Source organism: Rhamphochromis sp. 'chilingali', assembly GCF_963969265.1.
Source record: "Rhamphochromis sp. 'chilingali' genome assembly, chromosome: 11".
NCBI lineage: Eukaryota > Metazoa > Chordata > Actinopteri > Cichliformes > Cichlidae > Rhamphochromis > Rhamphochromis sp. 'chilingali'.
The window spans coordinates 30,686,951-30,704,929 of NC_137938.1; the positions used below are offsets into that span (position 1 = coordinate 30,686,951).

Below are 17,979 nucleotides of genomic sequence, written 5' to 3' on the forward strand. Positions count from 1 at the left end.
ATTTGTAATTAAATCAGGGCAATTGGTGTTAATACTTTGTGCAAATAAGTTTTTTTTTTTTCTTTTAATGGTCTAGTGTGTGAATGTGTGTGTGAATGGGTGAATGACTGAATGTAGTGTAAAGCGCTTTGGAGTCCTTAAGGACTAGAAAAGCGCTATACAAATGCAGGCCATTTACCATTTACAAATCTTTTAAATGATAAAACCCTATATGTATTTGCTGATTCTGGCTTCTTGCCCCTTTCCTTCTGAACTCATCCTGTGTGATTTTAATTGACAGTTGTATGAGTAGTAGGCTGTGGTGGCTACAGTTTTTTTGATCACTGAGAGAACAGAAGATCCGCTGTGCATCCTCAAAGACAGGATGACTGTTTTTTTATTAATCCTTTATTTATCCAGGTAAAAATCTCATTGAGATTAAAAATCTCATTTACAAGAGAGACCTGGCATCATAGCAACAAAAGTCACATACCACATAGGTATATAACATTTAAAACAAATACAATATCCCATACAAACATGTGTAAAATATACAATAACAGATCAAATTAAGAGCACATTAAAAACAATCACACTGAGTAAAAGAGCTGTGCTTTAAGTTTTGTTAAGTCTGGACTTTTTGTCACCTCTTATTTGTTGTTTTTTGTTTTTCTTTACCCATCTGTAAACATATGAGTCAGCCCTAAGTGGCTAATCCAGGAACTCCAGTGGCTTAATTTTTTTAATGCTAATTGGGGTGCTTCACAACCAAACGGTATATTTTTTCAGTAACCACAGCAAAGTAGTTTTTGTGGGCAAACCTATCCAAACAGAGTGAGTGTGTGAGTGAATTGTCTCAGGAACTTTCAGGAACTTGTTCATGCATTATCTCTGCTTTTAGCATGAAACACAAATACAGAACAGAAACTGTCTCAAACTGTATGCTGTATGAATGAAGGAGTGGCTGCTGCCAAATTGCAATAATATATGATGGCAAGTGCACACAGAAAATAAAAATGACACTTAAATCTCATGCTGCTGGCTAAAATGTGGTAATCCAGCAGCCATAAACTAGTGGTTTAACTAAGTGTTAAGCTACTAGTTTAAACTAGCTTAAACTTATTAGCCATAAATTAGTGTCTAAAACACTAGAAACACAAATTACCAAGCTGTATCTATCAAAAGTACTGGATTATTACTTATTATAAACGTATTTGCTGAACTCCAGCACTTCAAACCACCTTAAAAAGTAAAGTAGAAGGGGGCGGGAATAATATTAATTATGCCATTTTAGGTCCGGTAGGTGTGTCCCAAGAGATGAAAAACACATCAGCGTTTGTGTTTGTCTGTGAGCTAGTTCTTCCACTCTCACACAAAACATCCTCTTGTCTCTGCAGGACGCCCCTGAGTGTGAGAGAGACAGTGTGTCCAACGCTCTGTGCTAGAGCTGTAATTAATTTCATGAAGAACAAGCCTCATTAAATTTCTCGTCTTCATCTCACCGGAAAGAAAACATGACAGACACAAATACCAACATGCGGCTGAAACTGCCGATCACCTGCTTCATCCTGGAGATCATCCTCATCATCCTCTTTGGGGTGCTGGTGGAGTATGACAAAGAGACAGATGCAAAGAAGTGGCACCATTCGAACCACAGTGAATATGACAACGATTTCTACTACCGCTACCCAAGTGAGTGTTTTGTAGATATGGAAAGGAAAATTTGTGCATTGCTCCTACTTAATATAACGTTATTTTTGCACATAGCATATTACAGATTAGTGTAAACCAAAAAACGAAATAATACTGTAGTAATAGTAAGCTTGCCTCTGCCTTGTTCTTAAGCCTATCGGCAATTTATTTAAGAGTTTCAAAGGCCGATATATGTTAAAGTGGTTCTCTTTGTTACCTGTTGTTTTGAGACATGGCCTCACTGTGCACTTATTTTAGGACTGTTGCGTAATTCATCATTGCATGCAACTGTTTTTTCAACAAAACACAAATGTTCTCATCTGCATTAAAGGGGAAAAATCTGCTGAATTGCATTTCACCAGCTCTCTTTTCCCTAATTGGAAGAGTCCTATTCATTATGAGTGAACATTTCATGGAAATGTCTTCCAGTCCACTGCTGTCGCATGCAGGCAAAAACATTGTCCTCGCTATTTGTTAACTTTGTGATTTACGTTGCCCAGTAGTGGCAAAAACAACAACAACAACAACAAAAAACTTTTATAGGGGCACTCATTGGATACATAAAAGTATAGATTTGTGGTCAGTTTTAAGTAGTAACTTAAAATGATTGTATTTCCACTCTTATTGCATTTAATTTTATTTATATTTAATCAACATGAAGCCATAATAAAATACACATTTTGCTTATCACAAGAGGACAATATATAGGACTTCCAGGAAGGAATTATATTTTAAGCCGAACCTAAAATGAAATGTTGTAGACTTAATAATGGAAAATAGGCGTTTTGTTTCTTTCATTTACATTGGTAAACTTAACACTGAAGTTCTTAGAAGTCAGGGAGCACAAAGTTCTAGCTTAGCAGTTGGGCATATTCGTTAAGATGGAGCTTTGTGTTAGGCTGGGCGTGTGTTAACAAATCAGACAGCATTCTGCGAAGAGAATCTGGGGAGATGAATTCCCTCGTCTTTACAAGCCACCTCCCACCTGCAGGCAGCTAACTTGGGTGTTGATCCTGCCCTGGCCTATTAGTAAGTCACCTTTCAGAACCTACTGCAGCAGAATTAGGTTACATGTGACTTCAAAACTGAATTACAGGAACTAATAAAGCCACAAGGTCAGCAATATTTTTTTACGTAGTTATTACATGACCCTCTAATTTTGCACTGGACGATACACCTTTATTAGTCCCACACGTGGGAAATGTGTTTGGTGAGCTAAACTAATAACTTGACTGTTGTCAGTTGGTTAGCATAGCCACTGCATTTTGACACATCAATCAATGTGAAATGTCGCAGGACAAAATGAAACATTACAAACTGTACTTTTAACAAAGCTTTGACCAAATAACAACTATTTTCTTCAGCTCTGCCTCAAACAGTACAGGATTAATAGATTAAAATTCATAAAATAAGAAAAATAAGCAGAGACAAAAGGTTCATAGTGGTGTATTGAAGTCTGACACCCTCAATATCCTGGGAGATGAAAGAAAACTTCACCTGTGTGTATGGAAAACCTACATGGTTTACCCTTATTTCATTCTTAGGAAAAAAAATGTACAGTAAACATAGAAGTTTACACTGTACAAAGCCTGTGTTTTACTGGACTGTCCTCCAGAAAGACAAACACACAGGTCACAACTTATAGTTAAAATGAAGACCTAATGTGGACTTTCTCTGAAATATGCTCTTATGAAAACCAGTGACATATAAGTTTCACTGGAAAAACACTTGCATGGGTAGGTTTGGAAAAAAAACAGAAATGATCTAACCGAGGAACTATAGTTGAGAACTGTGCTATTGAACAAACTCTTGTGCAATAGTTTACCTGAACTATTTCTTTTTTTTAAACCAAAGTAGAAATAAATAAATGAGTGACAATATTAGCGTTTTGAATTCAATGCAATGTGGAAACATACAAATAAGCTGGGTTATATAGTTATTACTAAAGGTTAAGCAGAAGCCAAATAATAGAATCTAACTCAACCCAGTGAAGCGTATTATTGCTTTTACTGTATGGCGTCAACTAGGAACTACTGAGAACTGCATCTGGGCCAAAACAGCAATGAAGACAACACCTCTGCATGGTCCTGCCAGTTAACCATTACCATAGTGACAGCAGGCAAAGCACAGTGCAATTTTGTGTTTGGGAATATCAGACAAATAGATAAACATACATGGAAACACCCGGGTGCAAGTTTAGACAGTTCAGTTTCATATGCTCTCTTGTCGCAAAAGCTAGTTTTTCACACAATACAAGTGATAAAGTGATGATCCAAGAATCAGTAGGATGTTTCACAGCTTAACCTGTTGTTCCAGTTAACCAAAGCTTATGTAAGTAGCCATTCAGTTTGTGTTTTTTTCTAGACTACAAAGCCCTCGAGTCATAGTGTCGCTGGCAATGATTGAGTGAGTTTGTTGAGAGTAGCTATTGAGGAAAACATTCCAGACCAATCCAAGCGAGTGATATCCTCCCTGAAGTGCTGTTGGAATTCCTCTGACCAACAAAAAATTAATTGTAGTTTGATTTAAAAAAAACATGAGGGGAAAATGTTTTAAATGCCATAGGTACTTCGTTATTTCACCACTTGGTTTCTCATTTTTTAACTCTTTTCATCCACACTTTCCAGGTTTCCAGGATGTACACGTAATGATCTTCATTGGTTTCGGTTTCCTCATGACTTTCCTCCAGCGTTATGGCTTCAGCAGTGTTGGTTTCAATTTCCTGATTGCAGCTTTAGCCTTACAGTGGGCCACACTTATGCAGGGTTTCTTCCATGGTATGCATGGAGGCAAAATCCACGTTGGAGTGGAGAGGTATGTGGATAACCATGCATATATGAATGTGCACCCAAACACATACAGAATATGCAAAATACATAGGATAAGGATAGAATTTTTTCTTGACGCTTAATCCTCTTAGTTACAATCATAAACACGAGTGCAAACAATTTAACCCGTGCAAATACATGTACAAACAAATCAGTTTCATTTGTTATTCTAGAGCTAGTCTTGATTTCTGCCTGTGAGACTGGCACATTGTGTACTATAAAATAATGGCAATAAAGGTCTTATTTTAGCCTTTTCTTATGACAAGGGGGACAGAATATTCTTTGTCAAAACTATAGGAGTGGCTAACTACTTTTGCAGTGTTAATGCCTCATGGTTAAGCAATTCCTAGAAATATTGTTCACCTTCACTGTGTGACCAATTGCATATCCTGCATTTAAAGCAGCCTGAATACATCTTTGGTTACCTGGATGTAGTAAACTGTCAATACTCTTATCACTTGATGAATGCAAAAAAACCCAAAACAAAACAAAAAATTGGTATTTACTCTAGGTAGCAAGAGTAGTTTTGAGTATGAACATACTGAAAAGGTTTTCTAAATGCTGAGAAAAACTGGAATGCTACAAAATATGTCACATCATGCAAATTACAAAATAAATCTGTGGATTAGAAGAGATGCATTGTATTTTGTTATGTTGTCTTTGTGCTGTGAAGTTTATGTTTCTGAAATTCATTTTTTGAATGAATTCAATTGTTTTTTTGGGTTTTTTTTTTTTACATTTTTGTTTCTTTCAGTATGATCAACGCTGATTTCTGCACCGGCTCTGTGCTGATCTCATTTGGAGCTGTTCTGGGTAAAACAAGTCCTGTCCAGTTGCTTGTTATGGCTGTGTTTGAGGTCACACTGTTTGCAGTCAATGAGTTCATCCTGCTGAGCCTTCTTGGAGTAAGTTACTGTATAAAGATATTCATATTATGAAAACATTAACTACATAATTAAAGACTGGGACTGAAGACTTTGGCCTAAAATGCACAATGCATATCTGAATTGTCACCTATTTTCATCATTATTACTCCTGGCCTGTTCCAGACCAGAGATGCTGGTGGCTCGATGACCATTCACACATTTGGAGCCTACTTTGGCCTGATGGTGGCTCGAGTCTTGTACCGACCCGGGCTGGACAAGAGCAAACACAAGAACAGCTCAGTCTACCACTCTGATATGTTTGCTATGATCGGTAAACACCTGCAACTACTTCTGTGAAATACAAATACTAAATGTTCCTTATTATATGTATAGTTGTCTAATTTAATAGTAACTCTTTGGTCACTTGTGCTGCCAGGTGCTTGCCAGGCGCTATTATCATGAACTGTCTGTAATCACCCAAATAACAACACATAGAAGCACTCTATAGTATTTGAAACAGGAACAGTTATATTTTGAGTAGTTTCAAAGTGTATATTTAAATCAAAACTACTGTATTGATGAAATATTAAAATGTTGTCTTTTCTATACTGGTTGTAAATAGGTACTCTCTACCTGTGGATGTTCTGGCCCAGCTTCAACTCTGCCATCACAGCTCACGGAGACGATCAGCATCGTACAGCATTGAACACCTACTACTCCCTGGCAGCCTGCACTCTGTCTACTTATGCCATGTCTGCCCTCACAGCTCATGATGGCAAACTGGACATGGTGAGGATACAAAATTATAATTTATGACTTGAATTGTAGCTTCAAAAAGCAATTCACCTTAACTCTTTACCACTTGAAAGCCTAATAGGAGTTTCCCTTGAAGCTTATTTCTAAACTGTCATATTTCAGGCCTCCTTTTGGAACAAAGATGTGGAACTGAGATTGCATTAGAAGTTAGCCTGGGTGGTCTCTGCCTATGCAGCTACCCTTAGTAAAACACAGAAAGCAGTCTAGTGGACATCAATCCACATTTTTATTGATCCATACTAAGGTGTGAAACTTAGTATAATGGTTTAGGGGAGGTTGTCAAATGTCTTCTTTATGGGGTAAAGGTTTAAGAATAAAAAATATAATTAAAAATATTCTTAACATCTGTAGAGGTCAGAAGAAGTGCACAATCAGTATTAACACGGTGAAGGGAGGGTGTGGTCAAGACAAAGTAATGAAAGAACTAGGTCTTTCCCTCCTGTCAGCAATGTCAAAGTCAGCTGATCCGGGTCACGACAGAGTCACTTGTGATAAAAACTGACAAACGTGTCAGCTGACGGTACACTCCCTCCTCAAAGATGACACTGTCAGTTAGTCACATGTGCTTGTTGTCAAGCCCATCTGTTAACAGTAAGAAGTCAAGGCGAGACATTCCCGTGCTGATTTGAATCAAACCAAAGAGGGAAATATAAACAGCTCGTGAAATTGACAAAGGGGACAGACATGCCACACAACCTGCTGACAGTAAAGACAAACCAATCACTGGAAGGAATCAGCTTGTCTGTAATATCGTCCACCTATTTACTAGCACGTGGTGCAAAACCAGTATGCTAGAGAAAGATGAATTATCTTACAGTTCTTGGTGCTCACGTCTGATGGTCTCATCTGTTCATTTATTATTTTGTAGGTCTCTTCTACACATATTAAAATCTTTACATTCTGCATTATGTGATGCATTATTAAAAGTCCTTCTGTCACTATTTTAGGTCCACATTCAAAACGCTGCACTGGCCGGTGGAGTGGCAGCAGGAACAGCTGGAGAAATGATGCTGACTCCTTTTGGCTCCATGATTGTTGGTTTCTTGGCTGGTATCATCTCTGTTCTGGGCTACAAGTACCTCTCAGTAAGGATGATTCAGTTTTCATGTTTAATAAATCAGACAAGGAACTGTGATGTACTTGTGGAAGGGAAAGAAACAAAAACTGGTTGCTAAAACACACAATTTTGGTGAATTTTTCAAAAATATGTATGTGCTAATTTATGTTTTCAGGTTATTAAAAAAGTGGGTTAAAAAACACTAAAATGAATTCATTTTTACTGAAAATATTATTAACTTGAATGGGTTTCATCCACAAAACAGTTTCATCCACAAAACAAACACTGCCACATAATCCTCTCATTTTGTTTTCTCTCCATCAGCCCATCCTGGAGAGCAAGCTGAAGATCCAAGACACCTGTGGGGTTCACAACCTACATGGTATGCCCGGTGTTATGGGCGCTATTGTGGGAGCGGTCACTGCTTCTCTGGCTACCAAGGAGATTTATGGCAACGGGTAAAAATTTCTTTTTGTATTTGTTTGAAAAAAAGAAAAAGGTGTAAGGTCAAATATTATGTTGACCTTTCCCCCCGCAAAGAATATTGCAATAAAAGATAAGGGAGAACATAAATAACAATACAGAATGTTGATTTAAAGGAACACAGCAACATCTAATTTTTTACTTCTACTAGTATAGAGAAAAAAGGAGCACTACCAATAAACATCTTGAAGCGATCTGAGTTGAGAGCATATGGCAAAGAACACGAGTGAAAATAGAATTTGAAACATAATTTTGTAAGAACAAATACAAAACAAATATGTACTTTAGCATATGTTCTAAGTTATGAACTGTCAAGACCAGGATATAAAAGAACATTAAAAATATTTGATTTAAAATGTTATATATATATAAAATGTAATCATATATACATATTAATCATTCTTTTGATGATTTACAAATCAGAAATCATCATGCAGAAAACTGAAGGCTTTCGTCAACCTGCTCCTTTCATTGTTGGGGATTGCAATGGGGTGGAAATATTTTGGATGTGGAGGTGTGCGATTTTTAGAGTGAAAAATCCATCTAGCCATTCTATAAATTAAATGTGAACTTACTTGATATTTTTCCTCTGTGCCAATTTTAGTTTGGAAGACGTGTTCCCTATGGTGGCACCTGATGGGAGAAGCGCATCTTCCCAAGGCGGGATTCAGGCCATCTCCCTTGCTGTCACTTTAGGCATGGCCCTGGTGGGAGGGCTTCTTGTTGGTAGGTTCACATCCCTCCTTTAGTTTTTTTTTTTTTAATACTCCTTTGATTGAATATCAGGTACTTTTAAAGTACCTGATACAAAACATAAAATACAATCTACTGGACTTTTGTGACCTGTGAGGTACCAGATCAGTAAAAAACAAAAAATGTTATGTAAACGATATCTCAAGATTTATAATTTAATAGTCAGCAGAAACCCAAAACCTTGCTTTCAACTTATATCTTAATAACTTCTTAAAAATCTTAATTAAGAAAAAAAGATTAATACAGATAATCTTTTGTTTAGGTTTCATTATGAAGTTGCCCATCTATGGAGCTCCTTCTGACGCCTCGTGTTTTGAGGACAGCATCTACTGGGAAGTAAGTTCAAAGAAGCTTTTAGAAACTTCTAAACTCTGTATCTGTCCACAGCCAAAGAAACACTGCAACTATACTACAGGCTACGTGGAGTTTAAGATTCAGACTTCCCTGCTGCAAACAGAGCAGTACCTAATTTTGCCACAAGATGGGAGTGTTTCACCAACAATCAGATGTCAAAGACGGTTATATGTTCATAGCTAGTAAAGCTGTTGAATCACCAGGTGGAGCAAATTCACCACTACAATTTATGATCAGCCTGGTTTATTACACAGAATCTGATTACTTTGGGCTGACGTCATTTAGATTTGTGTTGCCCTTGGTGCTTTTGAGTTTGTGTATATGAATATTTGAATTACCACACGTTTAAAAGAATTTGTTCCATTTTTGCAATCCATCTGACATTTAGATACAGTGAACCAGTAGACAATTAATACCATTAAACCAAGAAGCAGCTACTAATGAGTGCCTTGAATCGTGACATAGTGGGAAATGGAAGGATGTTTGAGACCAGTTGATATCGTAAGTCTGGAAACTCAATAATCTCCTGCTATCTGTCAGGTACCAGGGGACGAGGAAGGTCATGAGGGCCAGTTGACCACTGTGAAGACAGAAGAGTTCGCAAAGCCAGAGGAGACTGAGAAGCTCAACTAGACACAAAAAGACACAGAAAGACAGAACCAGGCACACACACTGTGAGATTATAGCAACCTAGACCCTTCTAAGAAAATATATAAAGCTACCTATGTTGTACTAATGTTAATGTAAATTTGTCAAAATGTGCTGTTTTAGAAGGCTTTACATTTTTATTCACATCTTTGCTTTTCAAAAAATCCCCAAAAAACTAAAACTAAAAAGAACACAAGTGTCCATTTAATCTAGACAGTTTCAACCACTAGATGTCGATCTAGAGCTCCATCACTGTGTGCTACTGGCCTGCGGAAAGGCTGCATTTCCAAATGAGGTGTCCATTTGATGAAAGGTGCTTTGTAATTGTTTCCTAAAGCAAGGTATTGTTACAAAATACAAGTTTTACAGACAATCCAAACCAAAGACAGACATCTAATAAAAAATACCTTCAGAGCATTACTTATTACCACTATTATTCTTCAACAATATGTTGTTTTTTATAGTTATGTACATCTATTTGGTTAGTATGACACACATTTTAACATTTACGAGACTGACCTAAGGAAGGTTACATCTGAAGTTGAAAGGCAATATCGTAATATTTTTGGCAAAATAAATATTTCAAATGTGCATTGTGTCTCATTTAATATTTATGACTACGTGGGTGCACTTTTTTGTTAATGGGGTCAAAAACAATAGGGATAAAAACAAATTGCATTCAGTTATTGATCATCATAATCAAAAAATGGCCATCAGAATGAAACATAGAAAGGTCTGGCTCTCTTTAGCCTCTTATAAGATTTAGTAATTTTATAGAATATGGTAGGAAGGCAAGGAGCTATGTAATCAAGTCTCTGCTTATTATGATGAAGGCCAGTCATCATTAGTTCTTTTGTCTTGAAGGCTTAATGACTGCATAGCAATAATGACAGGATGGGTTAATGCTTTCAATTCATATGGGATTTGTCTCTCACAAGTAATTTACACAGTTTCTGTTTCAAGGATGAAACAACCAAAGAAAGCAGGTGTCCTCACAAGACATGGTCACCTCTGTATGAGAGGTGCTTAATGCCACTAAAGAAGTACAGAAACGCTATCAAAAACAAAGCATGTGTGCAAACTTTGTTTTATTGTTGGCAGCAACAAAGACTTGACAGGATTTGCATCGTGATGAAGAACTTTTAAAAAAGGACACATACTGTAATAACTTATTCCCTTGCATCAGCCCCCAGTCAGTAGAATCAGTTATCAATTGGTATCCAGTTTTGTCCATTGAGATGACTGTCCATAAATATAATTATGGTATATCATGTAAAAAACAGAGTTCTTCTTATTTGTATGGTTTTTAATCAGTTTTTAAATGTTGCCTTGTGACTATCAAACTTTGTCTACAGTGCCTAAGATATACTTGTACACATCTTTGTTTCTTTTTCTAGAATGCAATGAGGAACCCTTGTACCTAATGCAGCGTGTCTTTTCACAATGCACATATACAAAAATAGCAACCTTATATTTTCTTTGCAGGACTGATTGATGGTAACCACACACAGGTTTATTACAAATAATGGAAAGAAGAATACAAACAGAAGCTACAATGGGGTTTTTTTCTGCCTTCATTTTATGCATCAATACATTTAAGAGATGCTAGTATGGATGTTCCAGCAGTATGGTTTATATCTAGAAACATAACCACTTTACCTGATTTTATTCCAACAAGTTAGAACATTACAAGTAAAACAGAACAACATGCTTTATGTCATGCTTTAGACAAGAAGTGACATAGGTAACTGACCACCTCCAGTCCAATGTTTGACCACATCCCAACTTCCTCCTTTGCTCCAATCATAATAACTATGTCCACTATAGTGGAACTTTTATTTTTTTGGATCATATTGTTACATATTATATACTATTTCACAAAAAATATTTAATTCTTTTTTAATATATGTATTTTATTTTATTGTATTCTTCAAACCGATAACTTTGCCAAGAACACTTTTTGCTTGTTTAAACAAGCAAAATTCAATCTATAATTTTTTTTTTCTGATCAGTCACATCAAATTTCAGTCTGGATTATATACATGCATATAGTCCATGTCCCTGTTGTTTTCCTGCCACTGTATTGCATTAATCACCCTTCATATAAGAGGCCCCTTACAGGCTGCAGGGGCCTTGTTTTACCCCCCACCCAGTTTGGTGATGGTTTCCTTGGCGTGAACAGGCACCACAGCCTTTTCCCAAGAACTAGAAGACAGGTGGACAGCTGTTTACTGAATAGGCGCTTATAGTGAAGAGCTTAATTGAGCTTCATAGGGCTAATTAAAATGCAAGGAAAAATAATCATGATTATGGTAATTATTCTATTGTCTAATATGTCTTCTGGTGATGTGCTTCTTTGGCATCATACCTGCAATATGTTGAAGACAATGACAAAAAAAAAAAAAAGTAAAGATCCTTTGAGGTTGTCAAGCTTGTACAAAAGCTATCATTATAATAGAAAAAAAAATGGTGATACTAAATCTCTACTGCCCAAAGTAGATCCTTTAGGGAGCTGGTATATAAATAAATATATAATAAATCTAAATAAAGCCTGGACAGGAAAGGCCATATTTTCTCCTTTTTTGGGACATTTTAGGTCTTTGTCTTCATTCATTTTTATAATTATTATGATGATGGAATTTTTTTGGTAAAATTGTTAAAATATATTAACTTTTTCTGATATAGCAGTAAAATATAATTTTAAAAACACATGATTTTTCACTTTGCAGTATAACATCTCATCCAAATTTCTACAAATAATATGCTCTTGACCTTATAACTGTACTTCTCTACATGTGGTCACTGGGCAAGACACAGCATGGGAATGATGCTGATCAGTCCCCCCAGGCAACACGGGTCATCCTAAGCAGCTGTAGCCTCCTGTGGCCCTGCCTCCGGCTCGTATGTGATTGTTATCCTTAACACTGCTCTGGAGGTGAACATAATGGATTAATAGGCTCCCTCAGGATCTCCTGGTCCCCTGTGGGAGCCCTTAGTCTGCTTGCAGTCCTGTGGAGGCCATAATGGGGTAAGGCTTACACTGCTATATTGATCTGACACACTGACAGGATATCAGACCCTGATAAGATTTATAAGAAAATACATCATTTATGAAGGGATAGCATGAAATGTACCTCAAACCACAAATTATTAATTCATGAAATTCAAAATGTTTTTCGCAAACAAGGCCATCAGAGTTTGATAATTTTATAATGTGGTATTTGGAATACATCCAGAAGTATAGAGCAGTAAAAGTGTAAAATCCAGTGTAGTTAAATGTAAATTTAAAAAATAAAATAAATACAAAAATTGTACAAAAATTCAGGTTCAGGTTAGCAGGTCAGTTTATAGCAGAAAAACAAGGGATAGTTTAGGGTTATCTGATCCAGGTCTAACTATAAGGTTGTTTGTTTTTGTTTTTTTTTAAAAAGTAAAGTTTTGAGTTTAATCTGAAAATTATAACGAATATCTGTCTCTTTAATCCAAACTGGGAGCTGGCGTCACAGGAAATGGCCTAATAGCTGTTGGCTTTACCTCCCATTCTTTAATTACAAATTCTCTGAATCAGTGGGACAAGCAAGTTAAGCAGTACTTGCCTTGCTAAATCTAACAACAGACATAAATTAACATACCAAAGTAAATTGATTTCTCTCTCCTCTTATCTCGGACAGGGCTACAATAAAGTTCATCCTTTAAAATACTGCCATCATGTGGCCACAGTCAGCTATTGTCACTGGAAACTGCACGTGTTTCACGCTCATAGGAACTATCGCTCTCTCTGTCGTATGGGCGTGTCGGTCTCCTGTTAACAGTGATTAGAGCTGGGCAAGCTGCTTGGCAGGTAGCATTTTTCTGGTTGATTGTAGATGCATGTTGTGGATAAACCTCCTGTCTTTGACTGTAAATTGATAGGAGACAAGTGTGCAAGGCAAACTGCCTCTGGCTCAGCTTTCACTGCTCTGAGATCAGTTATCTGCACTTTGCGTGGAAACACAGCTAGCATTAGCAAATAAATGAGCTTCATTGACATCATCGTAACAGATGAGTGTCGTTTTGCTAGCCACCTTGGCCAGTAATGATGATGATGAAGAGAAGCATGTATGGGAGAAGTGTATATCTCTGTCAGGCTTTTTAGGGAACTTTTAGAACAACCTTATAATAATGAATTGCAATACTTTAGCCTAGCAGTAATGAATGCATGAACTAGTTCTTTAGCATAACTCTGACACACAATGTTTCTAATTTTAGCGATACCTACATTTGTTTGTAAACACTGGAGGACATATCTTGAACAAAAATGATTCCAGGATTTCTCAGCGTTGCTGGAAGCCAAAGTAATTTTATGCAGAGTAAGTACCTGGTTAGACATCATGTTTGTAATATATTTATGGCCAAGAACAGGAAGCTCAGTTTTGTCAGAAAATAGTGGGACATCCAGGGCTTTTTGTCTTTAAGACACCCTTCAATTAAATTAATTGATTTTTGTCATCTGGGTTCATAGCTAGACATTGCTGGACATCATCAGCAAACAATGAAAGTGTATGCATTGTTTCCTAATGATACTGTCTAAGGAAGCATGTATAATGTAAAAACTATTGGTCCCAGTACAGAAACCTGTGGAACTCTGCAACTGTGAATGATGGATATAATTCAAACCACTGTTGTGCATTTACTTTGATAACAATAGTGTATTTTAGTCTATGTATTAAAATCAACAATATTGAGCACTACTGCATTGAGGCCTAACACGACAAGCACAGAGATGAGTCTCTTCATAACCCGCAGTGCTTTCTTTGTTCCATGATGAATTCTGAATCCTGAGTGAAAAAGTAAAATCTAAAAGTGCAAAACTTCATGCACTTTGGTTACCTAACTTCTTAATTTACAGTGATAATCTTTTGATTGCATGATTATTCCATCTGCTTATGGCCTTTGCTGAGACCCTCAAAAGCAAACGTCTTGCTGCGATTTGCACTCACAAGTACAAATATAAACACTTTGTAGGTACATTTAGAAGTGTACACTCATCAATGTTAATTTAACACACACTTATAATTTTGAAGTCATCCCAAAAGCCATATCAGCTCTCCAATCAGCACTTGTCAGCTGTGTGTATAATCACCACACCACAGAAAACATTTTTGCTTGAGCGTTACAACTTAAAATCTTCGCAGGGGAAAACAAACCATAGGATGTAATGCAAAAACTAAACTTAAATGCACATTTGAGATTTATGTCTGTGATTGTGGTTTAGGTTCAGAAACAAAGCTGTTGTTGTAGCCTCCTTGTCACCATTCTGGAAAGAGCAGAGCCCCAGTAAGAGGTTATGACTGATGCCAGCTAAGCAGGGTGATGATGGAGCAGCAGTGTCGGTGGTGGGGTGTTGACTAAATGCAGGAAGTAGTTCAGTTTGAGTGGGTTTTAGCCTCTTGACTGAGGGGAAATTGCCTTCAGTGTGCTTCACAAGTACATGGGAGTGCTTCACTTGAATTTCCTCCCTGAAAAATGGCTAGCTGTATGAATGCCAAATCAACAAAAGTAGAGGCAGTGTTAATTTCGGGCCCCTCAAATATGGGCCTCTTTTATAGCTTGCCTGTGGTCGACAAATCCTGCGTGTGAAAGCAGAGTGCAACCCGTCACACCTGGACCTCCCGTCAAGTCCAGCATGAGCAAATACTGATTTGAAGATATTCTCTCTTGAACAAAATTCAAGATTTGTTGAACTCATAATGGCCCAAATTACATGCAAACATGGGTTAGAAATTCACCATGAATTTGTAGGGCACATGTAGCTATCTATCTCACCCTATCCCCGGGCATTTTGGAAATTAAGGGAAGTGTGTTTTAAAATTTTCTCAACCAAGATAAATATTTTAGCCATCATTAGCTTCAAATACCTGATATATATGTTATAATCACTGTGTCACTTGCAACTTAATAGCAACTGATTCAAAAATAGAGGTGTTGCAAATTGTTAGGGATGCATTATTTAGCACTGTTTTAATACTATTATCCTCTTGGTTTTTACGATTAAATTAACTGTATCAATTCAACACCATTTTATAGATATTAGAGTTGAGAGTGTTGCTAACTATTTAAAATGCAATTAAAGTAGGCATTTAAGTCATTTTAAAGCAAGCTTAGATGAAAAAAAGAAAAAAATGTTATCAAACATAAAAAGTGGTTGAAACCAAAGTTTCTTGTTGTTTTAAAACTAAGACCCAAGTGCTGGAATTACCCCCTCCCCCTCCCCCATCAACACCAAAATGCATCCAAGTCTTATCTCAAATCCACAGAAACAGCAAGTCAATTTCTGCTACTGCTACTAAACAGCTTTCTTATGACCTCATTCCACAAGTCTCTATTACTTCATTTCTTTGAGGTCAGTATATCATTGATGTGCCACTCTATAACTCATACTTCTCTTTATCCTTCCTCAGGCTGCGTACTGGGCCTTTAATTCTCCCTTAGATAACTAAGTAAACTGAAACGTAAGACCTTTAGATAGAACAAAAAAGGCTTTTGCAATTAGGAAGATCTAAAGAATAACATTCATCCACTGGTTGAATGACCATTCTGACAGAGAAGGATCACATTTAGGGCAGAATGGGGCAGCCTCTAATCCCAGAGTTCCTGCGAGGTCCCCTGGCTTAGCACCCTGTGCACTAACAAGGCCTCCCACTGGACCCATTACAAGAGGAAAAACCAACAAAGGCAGTTATTACACACTCCTTATGAAAGACACCAGGGGTGAAGGGGGGGGCAAGCTGGACACCACTGGAACAAAAGCGGACTGACCAACCCCAGCACCACAAACCTCCAACCCCCTCATGAGCCCTCTGCTCCAGATCAGCCACTTCCACCGCACGCATCCCACTGTGCTGCATTGTGGACATACGTGACACAAGGGGGTCGGCAGAGGTCGGAGAGGTTGGGGGCTTTGTGGCCTTTTAATTGAGTGAGCCACTGAGGGAGCATGTGGCTCAGCATGTCCAGACCAGGGGCTGAGAGCAGCTATGAAGTCACGCTAGTTTAGCTGGCAGAGCAGGAAAAGCTCAGAGAGAGAGAGAGAGATGACAGTATGAATGAACAGCAGAACCCATCACGTCTCTAGTTTTGTCTGCTTTTACAGTATTGAGCTTAATGTTAATTTGGGCCCTTATGAATCCAGATATAAAAGAAACTCTTGTATTTATTTATTTTTACCTGCCCTTTCTAAATGAAATTCCTTTGTAAAGACGTTCTTGTTGAGACCTTATCAATAACATCACCTTGTTGGATAATAAACATTTTATTGTGCCTGACTTTTAACAACAAAGTAAAAAGCTAATATAAGTAAATAATGCTGACCTCAGGTCTCGGTCTAAAGTTATCATGACGCTCAGTATTCAGCATTTGATCCTCAAACTTGGCCACATGTTAATAAAAACTACTGAATACCTGAATTTAAAGAGCTTGAGACAGTTGGAAGAACAGCAGTCATCTGAATACTGCACACAGGATATACACAGTAGATGACTGGGAAAAAGTTCAATTAAGCAATAAAACATATATATATATATATATATATATATATATATATATATATATATATATATATATATATATATATACATACATACATATATAGCGTACAACAATATTGTTTCTATGTCCATAGGGAACGTTTTGTATTTGGTTTCAGAAAAAATGTTGTCTTATTGGAATGTTTAGTTCTTCAAGTTCTTACTGATAAGGGTGTGCCTGAAATATTAATCATCTATATGCTTAACCAAAAAGGAAATACTACGATACATAATCTACCAACTAAACATGCTGGTTCATGAGAATTGAAGAAGACATCAAGACAACCGCTTTACAGGAAGCCATACATGAATCAGAAGAATCAGGACAATGTCAGAGACTTTTGCCAAACCACACATATTCCCAGCTAGATTCTGGGGGTTTAAATTTAAAATTTTCCAAGCTGAATCTTGCTCCTGGTCATACTATTCACTGTTTAATTGTTTACACAGCAGACTCGATTTATTCAATACTACTGCATATATCTTATTGTATGCCTCATATTAGAGACCCCTGAGCTCAATTTCACTAAATCCTAGAGCTACAAAAGAATAAAGACAAGACAAGGTCTTTTTAGAGGTGGAAACGTGTTCTGTGTGTCATTTTCCAGGATGAAATTCAGTGAATTTGTTTGAAGATCTAAGCAATCAGTCCAGATCTCAGCTGTCTATGAAATCAAATTTTAAATTCAGTAGTTCAGACCATCCTATTTTAAAGTGTTCACTATCTGTGTTGGAAAGGCTCCCTGATGGAATCGAGGAGCCTCTTCTCTTACTCCCCTCACACCGTGCATTACCTCATTCTCATCACCGAAAAGACAAAAAAGGGGAAAAGAAAATAGCCAGAATCTGATACAATCAAAAGAAGGAAAGAATGAAAGACTAAAAGATTTGAGGGGGGGTGCGTTAATTAACGAGTGACTAATCTCAACCAAATTAAT

The 17,979-nt window shown here is 37.1% G+C and overlaps 1 protein-coding gene across 1 annotated transcript; it reads left to right on the forward strand.

The window, feature by feature from the left end:
* The first annotated feature begins 1,317 nt into the window (after positions 1 to 1,317).
* rhbg (Rh family B glycoprotein) lies at positions 1,318 to 10,016 on the forward strand. Its single transcript, XM_080895892.1, has 10 exons — positions 1,318 to 1,671; positions 4,299 to 4,485; positions 5,254 to 5,404; positions 5,549 to 5,696; positions 5,988 to 6,154; positions 7,129 to 7,266; positions 7,563 to 7,696; positions 8,326 to 8,447; positions 8,737 to 8,810; positions 9,369 to 10,016. Exons 1-10 carry the CDS (start codon positions 1,494 to 1,496, stop codon positions 9,459 to 9,461), a joined length of 1,392 nt encoding a protein of 463 aa, XP_080752018.1. The 5' UTR covers positions 1,318 to 1,493; the 3' UTR covers positions 9,462 to 10,016.
* The last annotated feature ends 7,963 nt before the right edge of the window (positions 10,017 to 17,979 follow it).

Coding starts and splice junctions, on each gene's coding strand:
- rhbg (XM_080895892.1), top strand. CDS start 1,494: ATGACAGACACAAATACCAACATGCGGCTGAAACTGCCGATCACCTGC. Junction 1,672..4,298: donor TTTCTACTACCGCTACCCAA/GTGAGTGTTTTG, acceptor CACACTTTCCAG/GTTTCCAGGATGTACACGTA. Junction 7,697..8,325: donor AAGGAGATTTATGGCAACGG/GTAAAAATTTCT, acceptor TGCCAATTTTAG/TTTGGAAGACGTGTTCCCTA.